Here is a 25,158-nt window from a genome sequence, read left to right as displayed (position 1 = left end):
CGGTGTGTGGGGATGTAAGAGTACGGGAGGGACTAGCCCTTTAGAGCACCTAGGACTGGGGACCGCCCCCCGCACGCTCAGCCCGCGTGGAGGGAGTATCGCGCCCTGCCCTCTTCGCAGCGCGGGAGTTCACCAGCCTCAGCCACGTGGGCTGGGGCTTCTTGAGCTCCAAGACAGCTGCCGTGAGGAACCCGCTGTCCGCTCCGCCTGGAGGCTGGCAAGGTGCCTCCTGGGTCCCCGCCCAGAGGCCAGAGGGGGCGGGGCTTTGCTTCTTCTTTGGGACAGGGGCGGGGTAGGGGAAGGCGTGGCCAGGCTGTGCGGTGGGGGCCACGCTGCCGCGCACCCCTCGCTTAGGCAGCGGGGTACGCTGGAGCCGACCCAACTTCTATCCAGCCCACGCTAAACACTCCTATTAAAATACAAAAAATTTTTCCTTGTTTCTTTGGAGCGGTAGGAGGAGTTCTTACCTTGCTACAAAGAAGAAGCGAACATTTACTCCAAGCAAACTTTTTTGGCAGAAAAATGAGACGAGTTTATTCTGTGCTCCATATATTGACATTTTAAATCCATTTAGGTCTGTTTAAAGACTTCTTTTTTTTGTCAATTGCAGGATAATCACCTTACAGAATGTTAAAGAGTTCGTCGGTAATGGCAAAAGATTCCCATTTCTTGACAGGACTGATAGAATTCCATGAACGCAAACATGCATGGGGTTATGAGCGAGCGTAGCGGAGGTCCCTGTGCAGCAGGAGCTTTAGCGTGGGGCTGCCTGGCCCGTAGTCCCAGCTCAGCACATATTTATGAAACGATTGAGCCAGTGACTTGGGGAAATGTGCCACAGAGGAGACACTGCCACTTAGAGCTGCCATATAAATCCTCCTACTTTTTCGCTTTATCTTGGAATCACAGTATTTTTATGATCTCTTCAGTCTCAAATTCTGACATTGATCACTTTCCCTCTCTTTGACTCCTAAAAGCTGTGATGTAAATTATTCTAAGTACTGCTTGGTGGCCAGTTGTGCCAACTCTCTCCTGAAAGCATTCATACAAAGTCCTAAAATAGGATGTTGTGAATGTAATATAAAAATAGGAAGGTACCAGTGGCAGCAACAACTAGTTTTCTGAGATAAAATCTGTTCCCAGTTTGGGCAATATGTAACTTGGAATATCAGAGCATTCCAAGCAGAAGATTTTAGAGACTGACTTCTAGTCCTGAGCTCTAAGTAAAGAAAGGGATATTTTACAATTGTGTGTGCCTGTCTTGACTAATACTGCAAAGAGTTGCAATGGATTCCAAAGTGATTGAGCAATTACTTCCTCCAGCAGGAAGTCCACAGTCCTTAATCTTCTTGTGGGTGGTGGGAAGAGGGATGAGAGTCAAGACAATCCCTAAGGATTTATATAAGAATTCACTTACCATTTTGTTTTTCTTAGTAGATAAAAAAGAAATTAAAAGTTATCCCTACATTATATTTCCCACTTTTAAAAATGAAATTTAAAACGAATCGCCTTAGATTTATATATGTTTACAGACATAGGTTTCTTATTTTCCTCTGTCCGTACAAACTGGAGGGGAATGTTTATAGTATACTAAGATACTTGTATCTGCACCCTTGTAAATTCTGTTTGTAAAGGACCTAACAAGATAACTTAAGGCCAAATATAACTGATATTAAAGATATAGTCATTGTTTTCTCTTTCCTTACATTATTATGTTCAAATACTTTGTGGTTAATGATTGGTCATTAATTGAGCCTCAGAGCCTTTGAGAGCACAAACATCAACCAACACTGTCTCTCAACAGTCATAAAACTAAGCCCTTTTCCTAGTGGGGTTTAAACATTTTTGTTGACTTTATTCATGAGCAAACATCACTAGACCCTGTATTTAAAATGGGATATTGCCCTGTGACTGAGCAGAACTTCTCAAGATACATGGTTCTTTTGATGAAAAGAATGAATGACTATAGTAGGCTGTTATTTCACCACCCAACTAGAGAAACCAGTTAGGACTCACAACCCTCATTGTTGGGGGTTACTAGCTCTGGTCTGAGAAAACAGACTGATTGTTGCATAGGTCTGTGCTTCACCACAAAACAATGCTCTCTCTGGTTCTGAATCAGAATAAGGGGAAGTAGAGGTAAATGTCTTAGCCAAGCTCCACTTCAATGAGTGAATTTTTGCCAGTTTCCTCTGGTAGGCTAGACTTGGTAAATTACACACACACACACACACACACACACACACACTCTCACACAGACTCTTTTTCCAGAGGTTTTTGATTCTGCTAAGTTCTTATCATTGAATGTGTGCCAGGGTTGTATTTTAGTGGTTAGTGCAATATATCTTTGTTTAATGTGTTTGTCAGTTACGTTTCCTGAAACTCCTCTGGAAAGATCTATCACCTATTAAAGCGTATGAATGTATATCTACATTTAAATTTACCTTATTGTTGTGTGTGTGTGTGTGTGTGTATAAATGTGTATATATATATATATATCTCCTAGCTTATTCTTCTAAGAATTTTAAGAGATGCTTATGTCTATAAAAAGAGATTACACGGTTTATAATAAACACACATATAGTCTATAAATTATAATCTTTATTATTAAATTATTGAATTTAACTTTGGTGTCGTGGGATATTGTAGAATCAGAAAGCTTGAGTTGCACTTACCAGCTGAGAAAGTCAGATTAAGACACAACTTCTAGACCTTCAGTGTCAAAATGGATATACAGTTATAAGAATCAAAAGGGTGAATACCTATAGAAAGGTTTTGCAAATGGAAAATTACACAAACAAGTGCTATTAATATATATGTGGGACTCATATCGTCTAATCATATAATCTTAATAATGACAATATTACATAAATCATATGTTTCCTTGTAAGTGTATCAAATGAGTTAGATAGGGGCATATTGTTTTAAGAATTGCGTAGTTTCATTGAACAGAAGATAAAGTCCAAAAATACTCGTAGATTGAAATGTACATGAAAATTCAGTGGAAAGGAAGGATTACTCAATAAATGATTTGGGGACAACTGATTGGTCCAGTCAAAGTAAGAGTCGATTTCCACCTCGTTTGTTATCCTAAAATAAAGTTAAGATGGATCAAATAGGAAACGTAGGGAATGACATTTTTAAAAAAGTTACTAGAGGAAATCATGGGATTTTTTCAAATAAGCTAGGAGTAGAAAAACCTGTTCTAAGCAAAAGATAAAACCCAGAAGCCATGCTAGAAAAGATTGAAAGTCTGACTAGATAACAATTAAATTATTTACAGAAAAACAAATAACTCATTTGGAAAATATCTACAACATATAAGAGACAAGGAGCTAATAACCCTTTTGATATACCAAGAAATTTAACAAAAAAACCACAGTCTATCAAAAAACAACAAATGTTATGTATAATCAGTTGGCAAAAAGGGAAATATAAATGTTTTTTTAATCATGAGAAGTTGCTCAGCCTCATTCATAATTAAATAAATAGTAATTAGAACAATAATGATACGCTGCACCACTTTTCATCAATCAGAGCAGGAAAGATAAACAAGTTTGATGAAACTTTGTTTTGGCCAGGTTGTGGAAAAAACTAGATCTCATATAGTGCTGTGGGAATGTAAATAGGTTATGTGCTTGAGAAAACAATTTAGTAATAGCTGTGAAAAAAATTTAAATGCATATATACGTTGACCCATCAATTCCTCTTCTAGATATTGTTATATAGATATTGGTACAAATGTCACCCAAGACAAATGGACAAGAATGACCTTTGCAGCATTTTTTCTAACAGCAAAAATTTAGAAACACCTTAATGGCTCATCATAGGAATTGGTGAAATAAAAGATGCTACATTCATCTAATGGAGCACTAAGCTACTGCTAAACATAACACAGAAAAACTGTATTTGCTGATTTGGAACATTCCTCAAGATAATTTGTATTTTAGTGAAGAAAGTAATGTATCAAGTAGTGTATGTAATATGCATCTAATTATGTAAAAAAATAAGCATATTCATTCAACCAACATTTACTGAGCGTTCTGGGCATTATGGATACAGCAGTAAATAAAATACCAAAGACTGCTCTCCTGGAGTTTATATTATGGTAGGTAGAGAAAGGCAATTTCCAAATACAGACATATAATGGTGATATGTTCTATGATGAAAATTGAGCATGGGAAAGGAAATAGAGAGTGCAGCATGTTTTCAATAGACTGACGAGGAAGGAGTTCTCCAGGCAGAGAACAGAGCTGTACTAAGGGGCAATGACATGAAAAAGCTTAGCCCAGTCAGGGTTCAAGAATCCAGTCACAGGTTAGTGATAAATTCCCATAGTGCCATTATTCTTGTGAAGTAAATTCATGAGATTTCATGTGTAAACCATGAGATTTCTCTCTGCATTACAGCAATTCCTCCTGGGAGGAAGTACCCAGGAGCAATATGATAGGCAATGCTCAGGACATCCACGTTGTGGCTGAGGTGTCCTAGACAATTGGTTGTCTAGGTAACTAATTTGAAGACTGAAGACAAAGCTACTACGTCTGTGTCCTTAAATCACCCTTTGCTCAGCAGGGCTTCCTCAAGATCAAGGGAGAATATTAAATATCTGTTTACTAGAACCTTGGCTCTCTCTATCTGAGGCAGCCCTTTCCTGGAGTGACCCTTATCCTCTCTGCAGACATTTCTCATGGATAGGAGTCCTGTTGACCTTGTCTCCTGTGTCTCCCAGGCAATTAAACAGCCCCAGTCATTGATTGTTCAATGACTTTCTCCTCTTCTCATTGACTTAGCTAAAGTAGAAGGCTAAATATAGGTACTGGCTCTCATATCTCCCAGGTCTTTCTATGCAGACAGACTTGTTATCACTAACAGATTATGCTTTACAAGACTGACAGGAAGAGCAGAGTAGAAATGGGGATCTGAGTGGTGCTGAAAACAAAACAAAGCAAAAAAAGAGGCTTTAGTGAGTTTCTCACTTAATAAGATCAAATGTAGAAGGCAAATAGTGTTCCTTAACCATGAACATGGACATAGCCTTAAGAAAATTAGAGAAATGAAATGAATGCCCATGGATTCCAAGTAAATGTTCAGCTGGGCTCATTTAAATGTATTTCAGGTGTTAATTAGCTTACTTGCCCATATTCATTAGAGATTGTTGGCACTTCACTTTAAAGTGTGTTTCTGAAGAGGAAGTGGAGGCAGTGGTCATGAAACCTTCCTCAAGGGTCTGAACCTGGCACTATGGAAATATTGTGAGAGTAGTAAGTTTAATATAATACTAGTTCTGCCTTCCGGACGCCTACTGTTCTACAGAGAAGATAAAACACGTTTACAAGTAATGATTCAAAGCGCATAGCCATAGTTAGAGAACAATTCCTTGTAAGCATGAAGTTGCATACTGCTTCTATAGTGGTAACCCAGGTTATAATTTTTCAAATCCAAGGGCTTCACATGTGTTTCTTTTTACTATTAGTAATAGGAAACCAGGAAAAGAACACTTGTAGAATGCCTGACTTAGTAATTTTAATAATAAATGTTGAGTACTGAATACATTGTGTATCACTGAGCTATATCATATGCATTATTATTTTATCAATTCTCACAATCACTCTAATAATTAAGTACTACTTTTCACAATGAAATAGCTACTGAAAATGAGAGAGTTAGTAACTTAAACAAAATCAGAGTATCAGTAGAGAATTCAGAACTTCAAGTCAAGGCTATTTGGCAGTGGAACATTATAAATAACATTGTATTTATAAATGTTTACAGAAAAAAAAGAGAAAATTGAGAACAATTTTTCTCTAAGGATGATAAATTATTGCTTATAAATACACTTACAGGAAGGTTTCTTTTTTGGATTCAATTACTACTCGTTGAATACATTTTCTTTAATAACAATTTATGATACAACCTAAAATTTTATTTTGTTTGGAAACTTTTAACTATAGAGTATGTGAAATTGATATCTTTATTTTTCCCGGAAATATTGTAATAGCACTGAGATATTGGTATATACTCATACTTCCTGCATGCTGTGGTATCTTATGGGTTATCTAGAAATATAAAAATCAAATTTCTCAGTTAGTGTTTAACAATGTCTATTAACATGTTCCAGTAATTATATGATAAATAATTAACTTAATTGTCAATGTTAATTAAGTTAACATTGTGTGCTTTTCATTGTGAGTTCTCAAATGGCCTACAAATGGAAAATAGGTATATAATGTATCAGGTTAAAAAAATGCTCTTTAGGAACTATCTAGAATTTTAAAATTTTTTTAGAGAGAGATTCTAACACTTATTTCAAGATCTATAAAATAAAGCAATCAATTGGAGAAGACTATCAAGGAAAAAGGAATAGCTGTCATAAATTATGAAACTGAACTCGAGCTCAAATTGGACTTGGATTCTTATAGCATTTAGTTCTTTTCAATCTAGGTTTCCTAAATAATACAGAATTTAGATACTTTGTACAGAAGATGTTAGGAAGTTACACAGGGCACTAACTCAAATATGTATCAGTAAGGATGTCCTCAGCTACAAGCAACAGAAAGCCTGGTTTTACTGGGTTTAAATAATAAATGAATTTATTATTATCTCAGATAAAAAGAAGATCAAGGGAATGGCCCACTCTAGACTTAACACTTGAGGGCTTCATCTCTCTTTTTCCTGATTTTTTTCTCAGCTGCATCCCCAGAGGCTATTTTATACACTCATGAATGCAAGATGGCTACAATAGTGTGAGAAGAAATACCCTGTGGTGACAATGTACAGTAAAGAAAAGCAACCATCTCTTCCCTTTTCTTCTTGTTAAGATGAATATACCTTTCCCGGGAGTACCCTCTCAAGCTCCCACAGAGATCCCCCTCACATCTCATTCACCAATATTGCATCATATATTTATCTCAAAACCGATCTCTGGCAAAAGGAGTGAATATCCTTAGGATAATCCCTTGGGCTGGAGCCAGACCCAGGCTTCTCTAAAGAACATAGCTGTGTAAAGGATGGTAGATACTAGAATGGAATCATGGTTTTGTTGGAAAGGAGAAAGAGGAATGGCAACATGTAGCCAAGCAACAATGTCTAGTATAGAATAGTTCTAAATGTAGCTGAGAAGGGAACTGTGGAGATCAAACGACCTTCTGCAGTTCTTCTGAGATTGGCTCTTTGATTTCTAGATGTTCCCTAACACTGGTACTTACCCTTCTCATAATTACAGCTTCATAGAAATTCAAGCTGGAAGGGACGATTCTGAGTCCAAGATTGTTAAATGTCTTCTGCAAAGTCACAAATAAATTAATGGTAAGGCCAGGGCAGGGTTTCTTGACTCTGAGAATAGGGTGTTTTCTTTCATTCTTTACCCTTCAGACTCTAGAATTGTTGGAATGGCTTTAAAACTCATGGCAAGTACTGGTCCTTTTTGTCAATTTGTAAAGTTCCTTATAATACATTTATTTTGTTTATTCAGCCTCCTAGAAACTAAATTGAGTCTATGCTTTAAAAAGCCTGCTGAAGTCCTTATTCTCTGTTTTGATACCATGGGCATGAACCACCAATGGGTTCCTTCCCACCTCACATTTGATGCAAATCTCTTTCAACATCTCTCCCTATTGCTTTTCTACCTTCTCTTGCTCCATCTATGACCAACTTCCTGTTTCTAAATAGACTTTGTGGTCACCCCTCTCTCTTTGTGCCAGCTCCTAGCCACTAGCTATTTAGGCTGTGGTCCTTATTGTTCTTCCTACAGCCTATCCAGTTGTGGTTGTCCCACACATCCATATTGTTATATGTCCCCAAATTGGGTTCTAGGATTATTTTTGTAACTACTGCATTGGGTTAGAGTCAAACTAATAATTAAAGTGTTGGAACAACTTCTCCTATTGCAAGTTCCCTCCTGTTTTTACAATCCAAGAGGCGCTGCTTCTTGTACTCGTATTACGTACAGTATACAAATAGCATGTGATGTATGGCCCACCCTAAACCTGAATGCTTATGATTTACTTTGTATTTTCCTTCATTTCTAGGACAAGATGGTGATTAATCTAAAGAACATTTTATGGGTGTGCTGTACCTTAATAGCAACCCAGGCACTACATAAAGGTGAGTGTGGTAGGAATTTTTTTGGTGCTAAGTGAAATAAAAAAAATTAAATACTGGGGCATGGAATGGCAATATGCGATCACTAGAATAAAGGATTGATTTTTGATCTATTCAGTGATGAAAACTGTTAGCTAAAATATGATTAGACATAAAACAGTGATGTTAAATAAATCAGTGAAAACAAAATAATTAACAGGATGCTAAAGAAGCAAGTGGGCTTTAAATAACTTCCCAGATTACTTTCAAACTATGCAAAAAGGCTCATGTGGTCCTCTGGTGGATACCCAAATCTGTAGGTGCTCAAGTCCTTTATATAAAATGGTTTTGTATTTGCATATAACTTACACACATTCTTCCTTACCCTTTAAATCATCTCTAAATTACTTATGCCTAATACAACGTAAATGTTACATAAATCGTTGTTATACTATATTGTTTAGAGAATGATGACGAGGGGAAAAAAGTCTCTACATGTTCAGTACAGATGCAATCATCATAGGTTTAAGTACAAAGATGCAAACTACATAGTACACATCAGCAACTACATCACATTTAAAAAACAACAACTGTATTTTCATACTGCAGTTTGTTAAATCTGCAGATGCAGAACCCGCTGATAGGGAGGGTCAACTGTATATGTCATTGGGCATATTTTTCATCTTCTTCAATGCTAATCAAAATTTTTCCTGTAAAAAATGAAAGACTATAAAACCCTCAGGAGGCTAGATTTTGAGAAAAGTCAAGAAGATAAAGGGAAGACTGATAGCCAAGTTTCTGCCCTTAGTTTCTGTCCCTACCTCCCTTTCTTTTTTTTTTTTTTCCTGTCTCACTTTTAAAGTAACTGGATAAGTTCACAGGCACTGTTTTTCTTAGCTTAAATTATATATCCACAGAATGATGTTTTATAATTCCACATTCGTGGACTACAGTCCATGAAGAATGGTACTGCCCTTGAGCTTCAGTGATCTACTCTGATACCTCTCCAGACTCAGCTTCCACTTCATTCTCACACTCACTCTATGCTTCAGACTCTGAAATAATTTGCAACTCCATGCACAGACTTCCATATTCCCTCTTTCTTCACATGTAATTTTTTCTGCTTGGCAGTCCCTTCACTTGTTCTCTACAGTTCTACTTCAATTCATTCTTCAACATTCGAAGTTTAAGTATCACTCCCTATATCCATCCATCCATTCTTCCACCCCTCCCCCTCAATCCATTCATTTATCTACCCATTGGCAATATTGTTTGAGTATCTTCTATGTGCCAGCATTTATTCTGTGTGTACAGGGATATATCATAGTCCTGGATTTCATTAAACTTAATCTTCTAGTTGTATGAAACAAGCAGTAGACAAGTAAACAATGCATGTACTTTCAGGTTGATAAAAACAGAGTGACATCATAGAGAATGGCCTAGGTTGGGATGAGGGGGTAAGGCTTCTTTGAGAAAGTAACACTTAAACTGAGATATGAATGACGTAGACAGCTATCAGAATCTCGGCTCCACCATTCTGTTCATAGCCCAGGAGCTGTCTTCTTCAATGTTTTCAGGAAGTAAAGGTGATGGTGGCAGAAAGGAAAGGATAACAGCATCTAGTGAAGACGGAAGACATAGAAAAGAGGTATACTCATAGAAAAGAGTTGATTTGGGTGGGTAGTAATAGAAAGGGAATTACAGAGAAAGTAGTAGGGAACCGCGAGCAAGGCATAGGGTAACCATCCCTCCACTTAGGAGGGTGGTAGAGTTGGGTAAACGGGGTCAAATATATGGTGGTGGAAGGAGAACTGACTCTTGGTGGTGAACACACAATGCAATATAAGATGATGTATTACAGAATTGTACACCTGAAATCTATGTGATTTTACTAACCAATGCCACTCCAATAAATTTAATTTTTTAAAAAATTAAATAAATAAATAAATAAATAATACACTATGTCATAAAAAATCAATGAGAATTTCTACTTAAAAACAAGAAAGAATTCACACAAAAAAATGAAAAATAAAACATTTATGCTATAGCTCATTGACAGTAATTTAAAATAGAAATACTGTGTTTCCCAGAAAATAAGACCTAGCTGGACCATCAACTCTAATGCGTCCTTTGGAGCAAAAATTAATATAAGACCTGGTCTTATTTTAATTTAAGACTGGTATAATATAATTAATATAATATAATACAATATAATACCAGGTTTTATATTAATTTTTTCTCCAAAAGACCCGTTATTGCTGATGGTCTGGCTAGGTCTTATTTTCAGGGAAACACGGTAATAGCTAAAAATATTGAGTAATTTCTATATATTAGGCATTGTTCTAAGTATTTTGCATAATTTATTTACTATTAACTCTCCAATGAGACAAATGATTTTATTACCCCCATTTGGCAGATGAGGAAACTACAATACCAAAAGGTTTGGAGGAATAGCTGATGTAGAAGCTTATACAGAAATTTATGGAGCCTGTAGTTGAACCCAGGCAGTTGGGCTTCAGAGTCCATGCTCTTAACCACTGTATTACACTTTATTCCAAGAATCAAGTTCTTTGTAAATCTATGATCATGATTAAGAGATGTCATTAGTTGGGGCTAATTTCAGAAGAATTTAAGTTTTTCCTATGAGGGGCAAAAGTTGACAACATAGGTCCACATAAAAAGTGTGCCAAGTTCATGGTGGGATACACAGCTGTACCTAGTTGTGAGTCAACACAAGTACTTTTCTTGTTAAGGTTTTGTGTGTTTGTTTTTAGGCACCCAAAAGGTCGATAACTAACATTAATGAACATCTGTCGAGTGGTCACTGGCTTTATTTTAATTTGCTTTATTTTAAAGCTTTAATGTTAAAGCAAAGACAACGCTTTAAATCTTTGCTTGAACAATATTCGGTATATTGATTATCTCGCACTGACCTAGTTATTGGGCTATTCCTTCAATATTAATAAACAGAGTCATACACAGTCGTGAGTAAATAAATGAAGGAGAGAGTGACATTTATCACCCGAGAGAGTGATAAATTTCCCTATTCTCAATCTGACATGTATTTGGCCAAAGTCTGTGTGGGTGTTTGGTCAAATTATGTGGATGGAATTTATATCATCCTTGTTCTACAGAATTTACTGACAGAGAATAAAAGGTAATTGATCATTCATTATTTAGAGCTTTCTCCCTTACTGTACTCATTGAGACCACAAGCCATCTGGTGGGGACAGTGAACTTTCTGTCAGCATTCATTTTTATTACTTGCGTTGTCAGAGTTTCAGACAAGTTCTTTCAGGTAGCAGTTTTTTGTTTGTTTCTTTGTCTTGTTTTTTAAACAAGCATAGTCTATGAACATTATCCTTGGAGCTACTAAATTTTTCTCAAAATATTTAGGTTTCGTGAACTTAGTTCTTGTGACCCAGTGCACTAAGACCCAAGATTTCACACACAAAAGACGTGACCACACAGCTTTTTGTTAATCCTGGATATAAATATATCTACCAAAGCTTTTAATTTTCTTGTATCTGTAAACATCCAGAACAATGCATAACCCTTGGGAAATTTGCCTTTGACATCATTTTGTTCCAATATATTTTTTCATTACAGCGCAATTATTGAGCAAGGTTCTAAGTTTTCTAAATCTCCCGACTGGATCGTTTGGGCTGAATCTCATATCTGCCCCTACACATCTAAAATTGTGAAAAAGAACTATAATTTAATAATAAATGTTGAGGAATTGGAAGTCACTTATCTTAAACTCATTTTAAGAAATGGTGAAGAATCTCATAATTTATACCACCATTGAGGTTGATGATAAAGTTGTATATTCTCCATTAAAAAAATCAATACTTTATTTCTGGTGAAGTCAATTATCTAATAATTTATTTCAGGAAGAAAGATGAGCTTTCCTAGAACATAGGACAAATGTAAATTCGGAGATTTTTAGCTCGTAGAATTTTCACACTTTCCCTTCTCAGGACCCCTATTCTTAGCAAAAAAAAAAAAAAAAAAAAGTTCTTGTGTTGTTATCATCTCCCTAATGGGATCCAAATTAAAAGAATATGAAACAGGTAGGGGTTACAATCAGGGGTTCCCCTGTGGACTTTATAGGTTTATTTAAAAATTCATGAAATTACTAACAGGTTTCAGTGCAAATAACAATTAAAGACATAGGATGGGATAGAAATAGGATGTGTAGAAAAACACAAAAAGTAATCTAGGGACAAGGGAAGCACCCAGTAAAAACCAAAGCTGCAAGCTTCCTTGATTAGTTGTAAGGAGACGTGTTTTGGCCCAGGGCTGTCACCAGTCAGCTGGGAGAGGAACATCCTTAGTAAGGGATTGGACCAGTTTTACTCTGAGGATGAGCTTTAAGTAAGATAATTTATTTTGTAAGCCAAGGAGGCCATTACAAATAGAATTATTCCCTTGCTTATTATATTCCAAGGTGGTAATAGTCTTAGTAACATTTTACAGTTTAACTTAGTGAAGCTAATAGCCCATTTCATTTTATTTTATTTAATCTTGTTAAGTGCCTTTAATCCTGTTTTGGACAAGCTATATACAGATTAGCAAAATGATAAAGAAATTCATGAGAGTAATGACCAATACAAATTTGGAATGATTAGTGATTTCTATCATAAATACAGTAAATATAATACTGCATTATTTTAGATATATTTGTACCACATGAAGTATTTTACAGGCCAGTCTTTTTGAAGTTAAATTTTAAGCTTTAGCAATAGAGAGCATTCTTTTCTTAAAGAGCATAATATCTATATATCTTCCTGCTATCTTCAAAATGACTTATCCCCAACTGAATCCACAGGTTATACTGACAGCTATATCACTTCTGATGCATGTCCTTATTGACATGTGTGTTACCAAACAGTTTTGACCACTTCACACACTGTTAGATACACATCATTTTGTTAATTAAGAATCATTATTTCATTCCTTGTAGAAGTTACTATTAAGCTGTTCATCATATTTTCATGAAGTGGAAATTGCTTGTGTATTAACGATAATTTCTATTGGCTTGACCACGATGTTGTCAAACCAATTAGTAGACGCTGGAAGATAGAGTGAGGGTGGAAAGGAGAGGGAAAGGTATGGATTCTTGTAAGAGTGAAAGAACATTTCTTTTGCGTGTAATAGTGTTAAATTGTAGCCAATGTATGCTTTCTCATTAAAAGTTTAAGGGCTTAAACAGAGAGACATTCTGTAGGTTAATACTTAAGGAGGGTTAGGCAAACAGATGCCAACTTTCCTCCCAGGATATAATCTAGAGTATGTTTCACTGCAAAGTGATTGCAGCTGGATTTGTCGTTATGATGAAAGCCTTTGATTCAAACACTGAACCAGAGAGGGTCCCTTCAAGTGTCAGACTTCCCCTGCTCCAGTCTACTGAAGTATTTTTTTCTTATTTTCACTTCCTTTCTGAATTTGATTTTCATTTCCTCTAAGGTAATGTGGCAGTTATCTTAACAAACGCTTTTCATCTTCTGGCCTGTAGACATAAATTCACCTTTCAACTGCTCTTTCTAACATTGGTCCAGTCTTTTAAACCTGCCGATTCGATTCTAGTCCCTTTGGCCGTTGATGGCTTGCTTCCTTATTCTTGCCTTATTTTATCGCTCATTTAGTTTATGTTACACACTGAGGTACAAATACTTAAAAATGAATGTTGTATGTTTGGTATATAAAGTGAGCATTATTAATCTCTGTCTTTGTTATAAACCATTTTTCGAATTGTATACTATTCTGTTATATAAAAATCATTCTTATTATTTCACATGTTGAAGCTATAACAAACCACTCACATATATCGTACTCAGTTTGGTTTTTCTAGGACTGTTAATTTGGTATTTTCTCTCTCTTCTTGTCAAAGTAGAACAAAACCCGCCTGTTAAGGGCTCCCTCTCTGGAAAAGTCCACCTACCTTGTCATTTTTCAACCATGCCTACCTTACCACCTAGTTACAACACCACCAGCGAATTTCTCCGCATCAAATGGTCTAAGATGGAATTGGACAAGAGCGGAAAAGATTTAAAGGAGACTACTGTTCTCGTGGCCCAAAATGGGAATATCAAGATTAGTCAGGGCTACAAAGGGAGAGTGTCTGTGCCTACACATCCTGAGGACGTGGGTGACGCCTCACTCACCGTGGGCAAATTGCTGGCAAGTGATGCGGGCCTCTACCGCTGCGATGTCATGTACGGGATTGAAGACACTCAGGACACGGTGCCGCTGACCGTGGACGGTAAGGCCTTTGGAATCTATGAGAAGGTAGTAGAACATGATGCCTGGTTCAGAAGGGCTGTGAACCAGTCCGTAAAAGTTGCGATTGTTCAGGGTTTGGACAAGTGGAGAAACATTAGTTATCTACAACAGTGAATGTCTTTCACCAAAAATAAACTATTACTTGTTCAAAGGTCAAGGAAGGTGGCTTTTTATGCAGCAACTTCATTGATTCAATGCAGTCAAGTTTGTACACTGGAAATAATGAATACCTCAAGACATGGTTTATAGTTTAATAGTCATTACTTCATTATTAAAACTTATCAATGATTACTTTTTAAGACTGTAAAGGCTAATCTACATTTTGTTTTAATTTTTACATGTGTGTATGCACATACATGTACACACACATACACGTAGATACACACACACATACACAAAACACCTTTCCCTTTTTTTCTCACTCTCAGTGATTATTAAAATCTTTGAATTTGCTTTTCAGAAATCTAAATTCTATCTTAACTTATGCTGAAGAAATCAGGCACTTAATAAGTACCATGGTGCATATCACAGTGCCTTAAAAAGGCCAGGACTCAATAAACATTTGAATTGGATCAAAAGAAGAATTCAGTGAATTTTTTATAAAGGGTAACACACTAGTTGTTATCCATTAAGTCTTGCAATGAAACATTTTGGTGATAGCCTCCTTTCCCCGGTGGCTTATATGTCATTTGAATTTAAGTTAAGAGACAAAGCAAAGAAAAATTGCTTTAATTGGGTACACACATAGTGCCATAGCTCTTGGAAGCAGAATATTTTGGCACGTTATTAAGCAAAATTCTAATACTCAAACATGATGGAACAGATTTTTCTTCCAACCCTCCATTTCCCTATAAAATATTTACCTTTCAGAAATATACACAAAGGGCTTTATTAAAACTCTTTCTTGTGTAGCCAAAAGGAAATACTTTGAATTTCAGATGCAACAAATTAATTTCCTGGACATCCTTTTACATTTAGTTTCTATTGCTTTCTTCCATAAATCTATCTTTATGTTGTCCAGGCATCCACTAAATATCCTGGGTTCTTTGCTTTTTTAACCTTTTTATGATTTATTGTAGTTAATCAAGAATTGTTTTACTCTACTAATAGTTTAATAGATAGATAGCTAGATAGATATTAATAGATAGATAGATAGATAGTGTTAGATACACACTAAATATAGTTTATGTAATATATATATATATATAAATATATATAATACATAAATATATTAAATACATATTTTTAAAATCCCTAAAGGAGTTTTAACAACTTCTTAAAATTTTCATCATTAAAGAATTAGCAATAGATTTGCCCCTTGCCCCTCTGAAACAATGAAAATCCTCTGCTTAATCTCCTTAGCCCCAGGAGGTCTTCAAATTATCCCAACAATTGCAGATACTTGTACAGACTGATATTCTCTGCCTTGGTCATGGAGTCTCCCCTGTCCCCCCTTACTGCCAATCTTCACTGTACATGGAAGATTTTTAATTACCAAGAAGACTATCTGAAGCTTTGATCATCATAAGACTAATTTAAAACTATTTAAATTCTTGCTTAAGCCTTAGAGATTATATTATAAGCTATTTCTCATACTTACCAAATACCACATATATACTTTCTGGCAATTTCAAAGTAGTTCTGTAAAGGTACAAATTTGCTGAAAGGCATTTGATGATGTTTCTTTTTGTCAGTATCAAAAAAGGAAAAACAAATGTTAGTTGTTCGTGCATCTACCTGGTGCCTGTGCAGGTCTTTTTATGTCGACACTGATCAGAGGTTGTTATCTATGACATAGCTAGTCTGTTACCCCGTAGCTACTTTACTGGCACATACCTGTCTTGGAAGAGAGAGACAACCTAAGGATGGGCATGTGGAAGAGTCTCAGCTAAAAGTCAGGCTGTAAGAGGTAAACTGTTGTCTGCCCCAGGAGATAACTAGGAAATAAAAGAGACTGGAAGATACTTTGGAAACCAAAATTAATTCTTCATAACAAAAAAGTGGTCCTAAATGATATGACTCAAGAAAATCTCAACCATAACAGCAAGTTGTCCCAATTTCTATTTTCCAGTGGATTCCCAGGCACATTAGCTTGACTCACTTTGCAAACTTAAGGAAGTGAGTCACCATATTTATCCCAGTTAAAAATGGAGATGCTCTTGCTGAAGTGAGAGGAGAGGACCCGAAGCTCCATCCCTTCAGCGGCTTTTTCCTCAGCCCTTTGACAATTCCTTGAGCCCTGGAGCACAGTTCAAGAACTACTAGCTTATGCAACTCCTAAAATACAACAAAGTAGAATTTGAGGCAAATACTAGGATGCTTGGCTTCTACCCACGGAATCTGAAGAGCTTTAATTCAGGACTTATTCTGGATAAAAGTCCTACACTTTATCTGTCATAAGAGAGGCCCTAAATTATGCTGGTCAGATAGTAAATATGATAAACGTTTGAGTAGTACTAAGTAGCCTATCCAGTATTTTAAAATTATTTGCCTAATTTGAAGATCACATCAGTCAAATAATATAAACAATATTAGTTACACTTTATGGGGGAGGAAATTAAGGCTCAGAATATAATTAAGGATTTTTATATGATTAAGGAGCAAATTAAGGATTAGAACACGCCTTCTCACTCATACACAATCCAGTGTCTTTCCCATCTTAGTATATTGTCTCTGGAAATAAATATCTCATGTTTTATATTTAGGAGAAATGGCATTAATGAATGTTCCATGTACTTCTTTTGAGTTGGCCCAAGGTAAAATCGTCAAGTAGGAGTAGTTGAACTTGTGGAAGAGAGAAACAATCTAAGGATGTGGGAGAGTCTCATAGCTAGAAGTCAATCTTTTATCTTCTCCAACACCTTACTCCCTCTGGTTGCCAGTGTTTCCATGATAGCCTGAATACTATCTATGATTAGGGCAGCTATCCACCGCTTGGGATTTAGTGGCTTAAATCTTTTTCTTAGATTGTTTACATGTGAACAGGAAATTCATGGCTAGGAAACTTTCTAATGGAGCAGAATGGGACCGGGGCTCCTCCGATCACCGTAATTTTGCATGATGCTACATAAAGTAAAAATAAGAATTATGATGTTTTTACCATGTCAGCAATTAAATTGACGTATTGCTGCAATGAAAACTTTTCACAGTATGCTGGGAGATTGGAACATGCCCATAATTGTTTGCTCTCTTTGCAGGGGTTGTGTTTCACTACCGGGCGGCTACCAGCAGGTACACTCTGAATTTTGAGGCTGCACAGAAGGCTTGTTTGGATGTGGGGGCAGTCATAGCCAGCCCAGAGCAGCTCAATGCTGCCTATGAAGATGGATTTGAGCAGTGTGATGCAGGCTGGCTCTCTGATCAAACTGTTAGGTGAGATGTCTAGGGGCCACAGGCTTTAATTCATTAATTTAGAAATGAGAAGACAGTGCTAATTACTAGCCCTTCACCTCCCCAGATATCCCATCCGGACTCCCCGAGAAGGATGTTACGGAGATATGATGGGGAAGGAAGGAGTCAGGACCTATGGATTCCGTTCTCCTCATGAAACTTATGATGTGTATTGTTACGTGGACAATCTGGATGGTAAGATATTTATATTTCTCTAGTTTCATTTTAACTAAGAAAGTTAAGGGAAGACTGGGAGCATGTTGGAATAAAGCAAGTCTTCATGGTTGTTTGGATTCCAAACAGCAACATTTAGTTTAAATAACCATGTGATTCTGTGGTGAAATAAGCTTAAAGTGGAAAGAGAAGGAGGAGTGTGTAAATGGTTATGCAGGTTAGAAATGTCTTTAGTTAATAGCAGGTTTTCTTTCAGTCATGCTGCTATTGGACTATTTCCAATACACTTTTAGAGCATTAAGAATAGAAAGCTGTAAGGTTGGTACCTATTCTTGTGAGAATGTCAGGTAAAATCCTGTGATGACAAACCCCTGTGAATCCAAGTGCTGGTAAACATGCCAAGGCACAACTAAATAACATAAGCTAGCCCAGGAGGGGTTTCCATGTTTCACTTCTCCTGTTTACTTTGCTACACTAATCTTCAGAGCAATCCTTCATTCAGCCAATCGGCACATAAAAAACAACAACAACAACAAAAAACACACACCGACTGTGTGATACTCTATTTGCTAGGGATATGAAACCAGGTAAGATGCAAGCTTTGCTGTAAATATGCTTATAGTCTGATTGATTCGGGACTATCATTTCTCTCTCAGCATGAGTTAGAGATTCTTAAAGACAAGTTTAAGTTCAATAGTGGAAACCTTATCTAAAGGGCACAATGAGGTTTTATTATAAGACACATGGAATAGAAGTTTCTGTGACTTTTGAAATGGAGTTTCATTTGTGTCACCAGGTATCTTAGAAGCCTATATAAATAGAAGAATTGAATTGAGTTATACTTTTAAGTTTGGCTGGGTACACATAAAAAGAATGATCTTAATTTTCTTATCTGTAAAGTGAGAGGTTGGACTAGAAGATAATTTCCATAGTTTCTTCCGACATTAAAATAAAATTCTATGATTCTATGATTTTATGAATTGAATAAACAGCCTCAGAGACTGAAAGCTAGAAAATAAGCAGCTTATATTTTCCTAATGCCCTGATTAAATTTGAATCAGAAGCCCTGCTTACAAGAAGGCTTCTTAAGTGTAGTTCTCTAGCATCTTAACATTCTTATTATACTGTGTTTCCCCGCAAAGAAGACCAGGTCTTCTACTAATGTTTGCTCCAAAGGACGCACGAGGGCTTATGTTCAGGGGATGTCATCCTGAAAAATAATGCTAGGGCTTATTTTCCAGTTAGGTCTTATTTTCGGGGAAACACGGTAACTATCATTTAAGACTGGTAAATGTATTTTCTAAACTACAACTTCAGATACTAACAATTTCCATTTCTGTATAGGTACAAAAGGAAAAAAAATATGTAAAATCCAAGCTATGATATATAGCTTTTCTCTTTCCTTTATTTTAAATTTAATTTAATAGGTGACAGTTGGTAAGAGAATCTGATTCTAGGAAATAAATTTGGCTATTGCTTTTTCAGTAAGATGGAAATTTGTATCCAAATTCAGTACATGGAATTTGTTTTATCACTGTTGTTTTAATATAGAATAATATCTATCAGAGTGATAGTTATAAAAATTTCTAGAATGCTAATATTGGTAATTCTAAAACTGAACCAGAGGTAGTTTTTGGAAAAGAGTACCTAAGGTCAAATTACCTAAAAGACATTTACCAAATATAATAGAAACAGTGGTTTTCAGGTACAAATCCATGGCCTGATCTAAATATGAATAATCATCATAGGCCAGCCTCTTTGATGGAAAGACAGGCTTATGTACTCAAAATGATACCAGATGGAGATATTAAGGGTCTCTGTGTATCTTTTCTTATCCTGAAAGCTACCGAAACCTCACTCTCTAAGGCTACAGACTTCCTAACTTCTTTCGAGCCCAGAGGACTTTCTGCTTTTGTAGAAGTCCTAGAAATTCCATGCCTTCCTCAACTACTGTTTGAGATACTTTTAACAGTTCCAGTGACAGAAGTCCTGCGGGGAATCCCCAGCAACACTGAATCCACTGAGAACTGGCGCCCCCACAGTCTGTTCAGGGTATTGTCACCAGTGTGTGAACAGAACTGGGCTCTGTCAGAAGAGTAGCTCTGAGGGTGTGCACATCCACCACAATGAGAAGGATTTTTAGTCTTACAGGAGTCTTTTTTCTCCCTTCATAAACATCACTTCCACGGCAACTGTTATTTGTAAAACCAGTCTCTGCCCCAATGTAACCCAGCTGTATTTTATATAGTTACTTGGGACAAATGTTCCACATATTTGATGGTGAAAACTTGGAATGTGTAATACAGCATAACTTTAGTTTGGTTATTTATACCAAAGCAACAGAATGTGAACCTTTTTTGTTTTAGCACATAAAAGTTGGAAGATAAAGGTAAAACAATCAGTATAAATACATACTAATTCAATACTGGCTGAAATCTGTGTCAGCAGAGTAGCAAGGCTTTTATTTGTTTCATAGAAGGAACTTGACAAATCTGGAAGATATTCAGTATGTTTAAAATTACCTTGTTCTGGAAATTTTTTGCTCCTCATTTGTTGTCCCTTGGCATAATTAGGAAAGCTTGGGACACTGGTCTTTTCTCTCCTGACTTGAAATTGGACTGGTGGTAGTGGTGCAATGGGGAGTTAAAAAGTGGCTTTTTTAACTGGTGAAGTCTCCCTCCCTCCTTTACTGAGGTGTATGGCCTCCCTTGGAGGGAAAGACTATTGGCTAAACTGTGGGTTGATAAAAATCTGTGTGGAAAGTTTATATAAAATTATATCTGATGTTTCAGTGCCACACTGGTAAAAGATTATTTGAAGTGAGCCAAAATTCCTCACAAGAGATATTTATTGCTATATTCACTGCTATAGTAATTCCCACCTATATTTTATTGTATTTTTGACAGCCAAGTGTGTATGAGAGTGGTGGCAGAGACAGTAAAAATTAGAGATATCGATGTACTCAGAATGAATTAATGTGTTGGAACACATAACAGTTATGAATGAACAAGGTGCAATTACTTCAACTCAGAAGCCATATTATTCCATATGGCCTACTGAAAAGGCCAGTGAAGTATAAAATGAAATCTAGTTCAAAAACACGATAATTTTGTTTTAATTTAGTTATTTATCATGAAAGATATTTAGTTGACAGAATATCAACCTTTTGTTTTTTTCTCCTTTCTTGTTTTATATGTCGTGTGCATTCTGACGTGTATTTCTTTATAAAATTTAAATAATTATGGTAAATTAAATTCAGCCAGTTTGAGGGAGAGAAAAATGAATCTGGTTCTTATCCTAAGGTGATGATTATAGCACAGTTATGCATATGAATACAGTATTTAATCCTATTTTAATAAATAATGTACTAAGTATAAAGGAGCAATTACATGAGTTATATGCACTCAACAAGCATTCTGATATTAGCTTGTGTTCTTAGAAATGGTCTAGACATTATGGTGGCATATTAGCCATGATTCAGTAACAGAACACTGTTACCAAACATTTAGTAGAATTAAGATTCTAAAGTAGGAATATAGAAATTAAGACTCATAAAATCATCCTTATTAGGAAGCTTAATCTGAGTTTCCTGGTAAAGTGGATTTGGAAAACAGAGCGGGTCCCTTATTAGGAATTTTAATCTCTGTTTCCTGGTAAGGTAGATTTGGAAAATGTTGAAAAGGTTTAGAGTTGAGATGATTACATAACTCAGAAAACTGAGTAAAGGATTGGAGTTATTTAGGAGTGGTAAAGACAATGCTGAGAGAGGACACTTGGGAGGCAGGTAAATTTCTCATAATTAAGAATAGGAAGGACCTCACTTGAGTCACAGCTCTGTCATTTAAGTAGTTATGAGATCCTGAGCAAGCCATTATCTCTCTAAGCTTCAGTTTCTTCTGTGAAATGGAGACAAGAATACTTACTTTTGACTCATGGTGTGAAGATGAAATGGGTAAATGTGTAAAGCTTTTGTCACAGAGCGTGGCACAAAGTGATCAACAAGTAATCAATAGCTGTTATTATAGCTTATGGGTATATGAAAGGTTCTTTATTTCCACTGAATTCATAAAAAGAAGAAATGAATTAAAATTCAACTCTGTGAATTAGGTTCCATATAACGAAAATTTTTTCTGACAATGAATATCATGAAATGTAGAAAGAAACCTAACAGACAATAAAATTTCTTCTCTGGAACTTTCTTAAAACTAGAATTGATCTAAAATGTTAGGAGTGCAATGCTCTGTCAAAGTCTGAGTCATGGTACTTCGAAGGATAGAGACAATAACTGGAAATGGGTCACATTATGAAGAAGGGTGACTCTTATGTTAAGGCATTTTGAATGTGATAAGTTGCTTGAACATTATTGGATAATTAAAAATAATACTGTGGCAAAATAAAAATTCCTATATTATCTGTCCTCTATTGTTTGAAATCAGTTATGCTCTGCTTAGAACGTTACCTTCTTTTTTTTACATTTTAATTTATTAGTTTCAGGTGTACAAGATAAGGTAATACTTAGACGTTCATCATTTATATCCCTCACACTGTGAACCCCCTTTCCCCCATCCACTATCCCTCCGACCTCACACTGAGCCATCACATTATATATGTAAAATTATAGTTGGCATTCATTAATGTTTAGCTTCTGGTGTACAATGCCATGATCAGGCATCCACAGTATCCCTGAGGTGGTCTCCCAAATAGGACACATGTCCATCGGATACCCAACAAAATCTTTACAACATTATTGAATACGTTCCCCAAATTAATTTTCAAAAAACCCTGAGGCCATCTTGTGGTTACCAGCTGCTTCCTAATCCCTTCACCTTTCCCCTTATCCCCACCCACCCTCCCCTCGCCCAGCTAACAACTCTCGGTTTTTTCTTTTTGTCCCCAACACTGTTTCTGATTAGTTCATTCACTTATTCTTTTCTTTAGATTCTGCATATAAGTGAGATCATATGGTACTTGTCTTTCTCTTTCTGACTTATTTCACTTAACATAATGTTCTCTAGATCCATCCATGTTGTTGCAAATGATAAGATTTCTTTCTTCTTTATGGCTGCGTAATACTCCATTGTATAAATGTACCACAGTTTCTTAATCCAGTCATCTACCGATGGGCATTTCGGTTGTTTCCATATCTTGGCTATTGTGTAAAGTGCTGCAGTAAACATAGGAGTGCATACAGATTTTTGAATTGGAGTTTTGGATTTCTCCGGGTAGATGCCTAGGAGTGGAATTACTGGATCATAGGGTAGTTCCATTTTCAGATTCCTGAGATACCTCCATATTGTTTTCCATAGTCGCTGCACTAATCTGCAATCCTACCAACAGTGCACTAGCGTTCCCTTTTCTCCACATCCGTGCCAGCATTTGTTGTTTGTTGATTTATTGATGATAGCCATTTTGACTGGAGTGAGGTGGTATCTCATTGTGGTTTTTATTTGCATTTCTTTGATGGTCAGTGAGGTTGAGCATTTCTTCATATGTCTTCTTGCCTTCTGTATGTCCTTTTTAGAAAAATGTCTCCTCAAGTCCTCTGCCCACTTTTTAATGGGGTTGTTTGTTTTTTTGGAGTTGAGTTGAGTAAGTTTTTTATAGATTTGTGATATTAATCCCTTATCAGATATATCATTGTATCATTGGCAAATATCTTTTCCCATTCAGTAGGATGACTTTTTGTTTTATTGATGGTTTCCTTTGCTGTGGAAAAACTTTTTAGTTTGATGTAATCCCACATGTTTATTTTTTCTCTTACTTCCCTCGCACGAGGGGATATATCAGTGAAAATCTTACTCCGGGTAATGTCCATGAGGTTTCTTCCTATATTTTCTTCTAGATATTTTATGGTTTCAGATCTTACATTTAAGTCTTTAAGCCATTTTGAATGTATTTTTGTATATGGTGTAAGGAGGTGGTCCAGCTTCATTTTCTTGCAGAACATTACCTTCTTGAATCACAGTGTTCAGGAATGAATCTGGTGTCTACCTCTCTACAAAGGGGTCTTGGGCACATAAACATGTAGACTGCACCAGTAAAGGATGTAAATGCTTCTGAAAGTGCTTTGTTAATTGATGCATTTCTGTGCAGAAAACTGGAAGTTTATTAGGAAGTATATGTGTCCAGTTATATCCACAGCAAAAAATAATTCCTAAATAAGATAAATCAGAGAGTGTTGAAAAGAATGGAGTACAATGTACATATTTCAGCTAAAAAAGGGAGAAAAAAAACACTCAAACATTTAAAGAATCTTTATTTTTTAATGAAATTAATAGATTGATTTTTTATTTGTTTTCTTTATATACGGGTTTAATTCTCCCCACAGATAAATCAGAAGGTGGTAGATAAGGTCAGACTGCTCTCTTTCATGGTCGACGCTCTTAGTTTCCTACAAATGAATCAATACTTCCAGTCTTATCTCCTGACCTGACAAATGATTGATCCAGGAGCTCCTTGCCCCTCTGACATGGGCAACCTTATGGACCAAAATCCTATCCTTCTATAACCTGTATTTTCTATATAGCCCTGGCCTTTGGCTTTTATTTTACTCGGAATAACAACCACCCTACTATTCTGAGTCCCTGGCTTTCACACAGCTTCCCAGCACTTTGATGTTTCTGTACTGTGGGCTCTCTAGTTCATCTCCTATCCCCTACCTGAGCCCTACTTGATCTCTCTCACGTTTACCATCTCTGAAACTTGAATATATGACTATAATAACCCTTGTGCAAATGTTTGCTTACCCCTCCCTCTCTCCTACTACACTATGGGTACTGGGAGGGAAGGAACTGCGTGTGTCCCCACTATGTCCTTGGCACATAATAGGTGCTCCATAGGTAGAGTGGACAAATGAGTGAATTAATAAATTAACCTCCAAACTATAAGGGCCTACTCTACTCAACTTGCTTTATACTTGCCCCTTGGATAACTTTACATTTGTCTAGGCTTTATCACAATTCTACTTGCTTCCCAATTTCCCATTGCTCTAATTTCCTTAGTCACTTGTTTAATTTCATTTTTGTTCTCTTGTATATAAACTGTAAGACAAATGCCTTGTAGGATGAATGGGTCGCAAAAGTAAACAAGAAAGAACAAAAAGAAGAAAATGAAAATTTTAATTTCTAATTTTGCATTGCCAGCCCTGAACTCTCATCTGAATTTCATACCCATATTTCTAGTTTGTGAATCATTTTTGTGTCTCATCTCTGGTTCTGATTCTCACCA

At 36.3% G+C, this 25,158-nt stretch overlaps 1 protein-coding gene across 7 annotated transcripts in view; it reads left to right on the top strand.

The window, feature by feature from the left end:
* Positions 1-25,158, top strand: part of VCAN (versican) — a 289,285-nt gene that overhangs the window by 186,861 nt on the left and 77,266 nt on the right. For 4 of the 7 annotated variants that reach the window (XM_081053809.1, XM_081053808.1, XM_081053811.1 and 1 more), the window contains exons 2-5: positions 8,031-8,106; positions 13,976-14,347; positions 17,565-17,739; positions 17,825-17,952. In XM_081053809.1, the coding sequence (XP_080909935.1) occupies positions 8,037-8,106; positions 13,976-14,347; positions 17,565-17,739; positions 17,825-17,952 (745 nt within the window). In that variant the 5' untranslated portion in view covers positions 8,031-8,036. The remainder of the gene's footprint in view (positions 1-8,030; positions 8,107-13,975; positions 14,348-17,564; positions 17,740-17,824; positions 17,953-25,158) is intronic. The other 3 variants (XM_081053813.1, XM_081053810.1, XM_081053812.1) reach the window with 1 other exon arrangement.

This window comes from Rhinolophus hipposideros (genome assembly GCF_964194185.1).
Source record: "Rhinolophus hipposideros genome assembly, chromosome: 7".
NCBI classification, from domain to species: domain Eukaryota; kingdom Metazoa; phylum Chordata; class Mammalia; order Chiroptera; family Rhinolophidae; genus Rhinolophus; species Rhinolophus hipposideros.
Note: the sequence above shows the minus strand (reverse complement) of the source record. Positions and strands in the feature narration are given on the sequence as shown.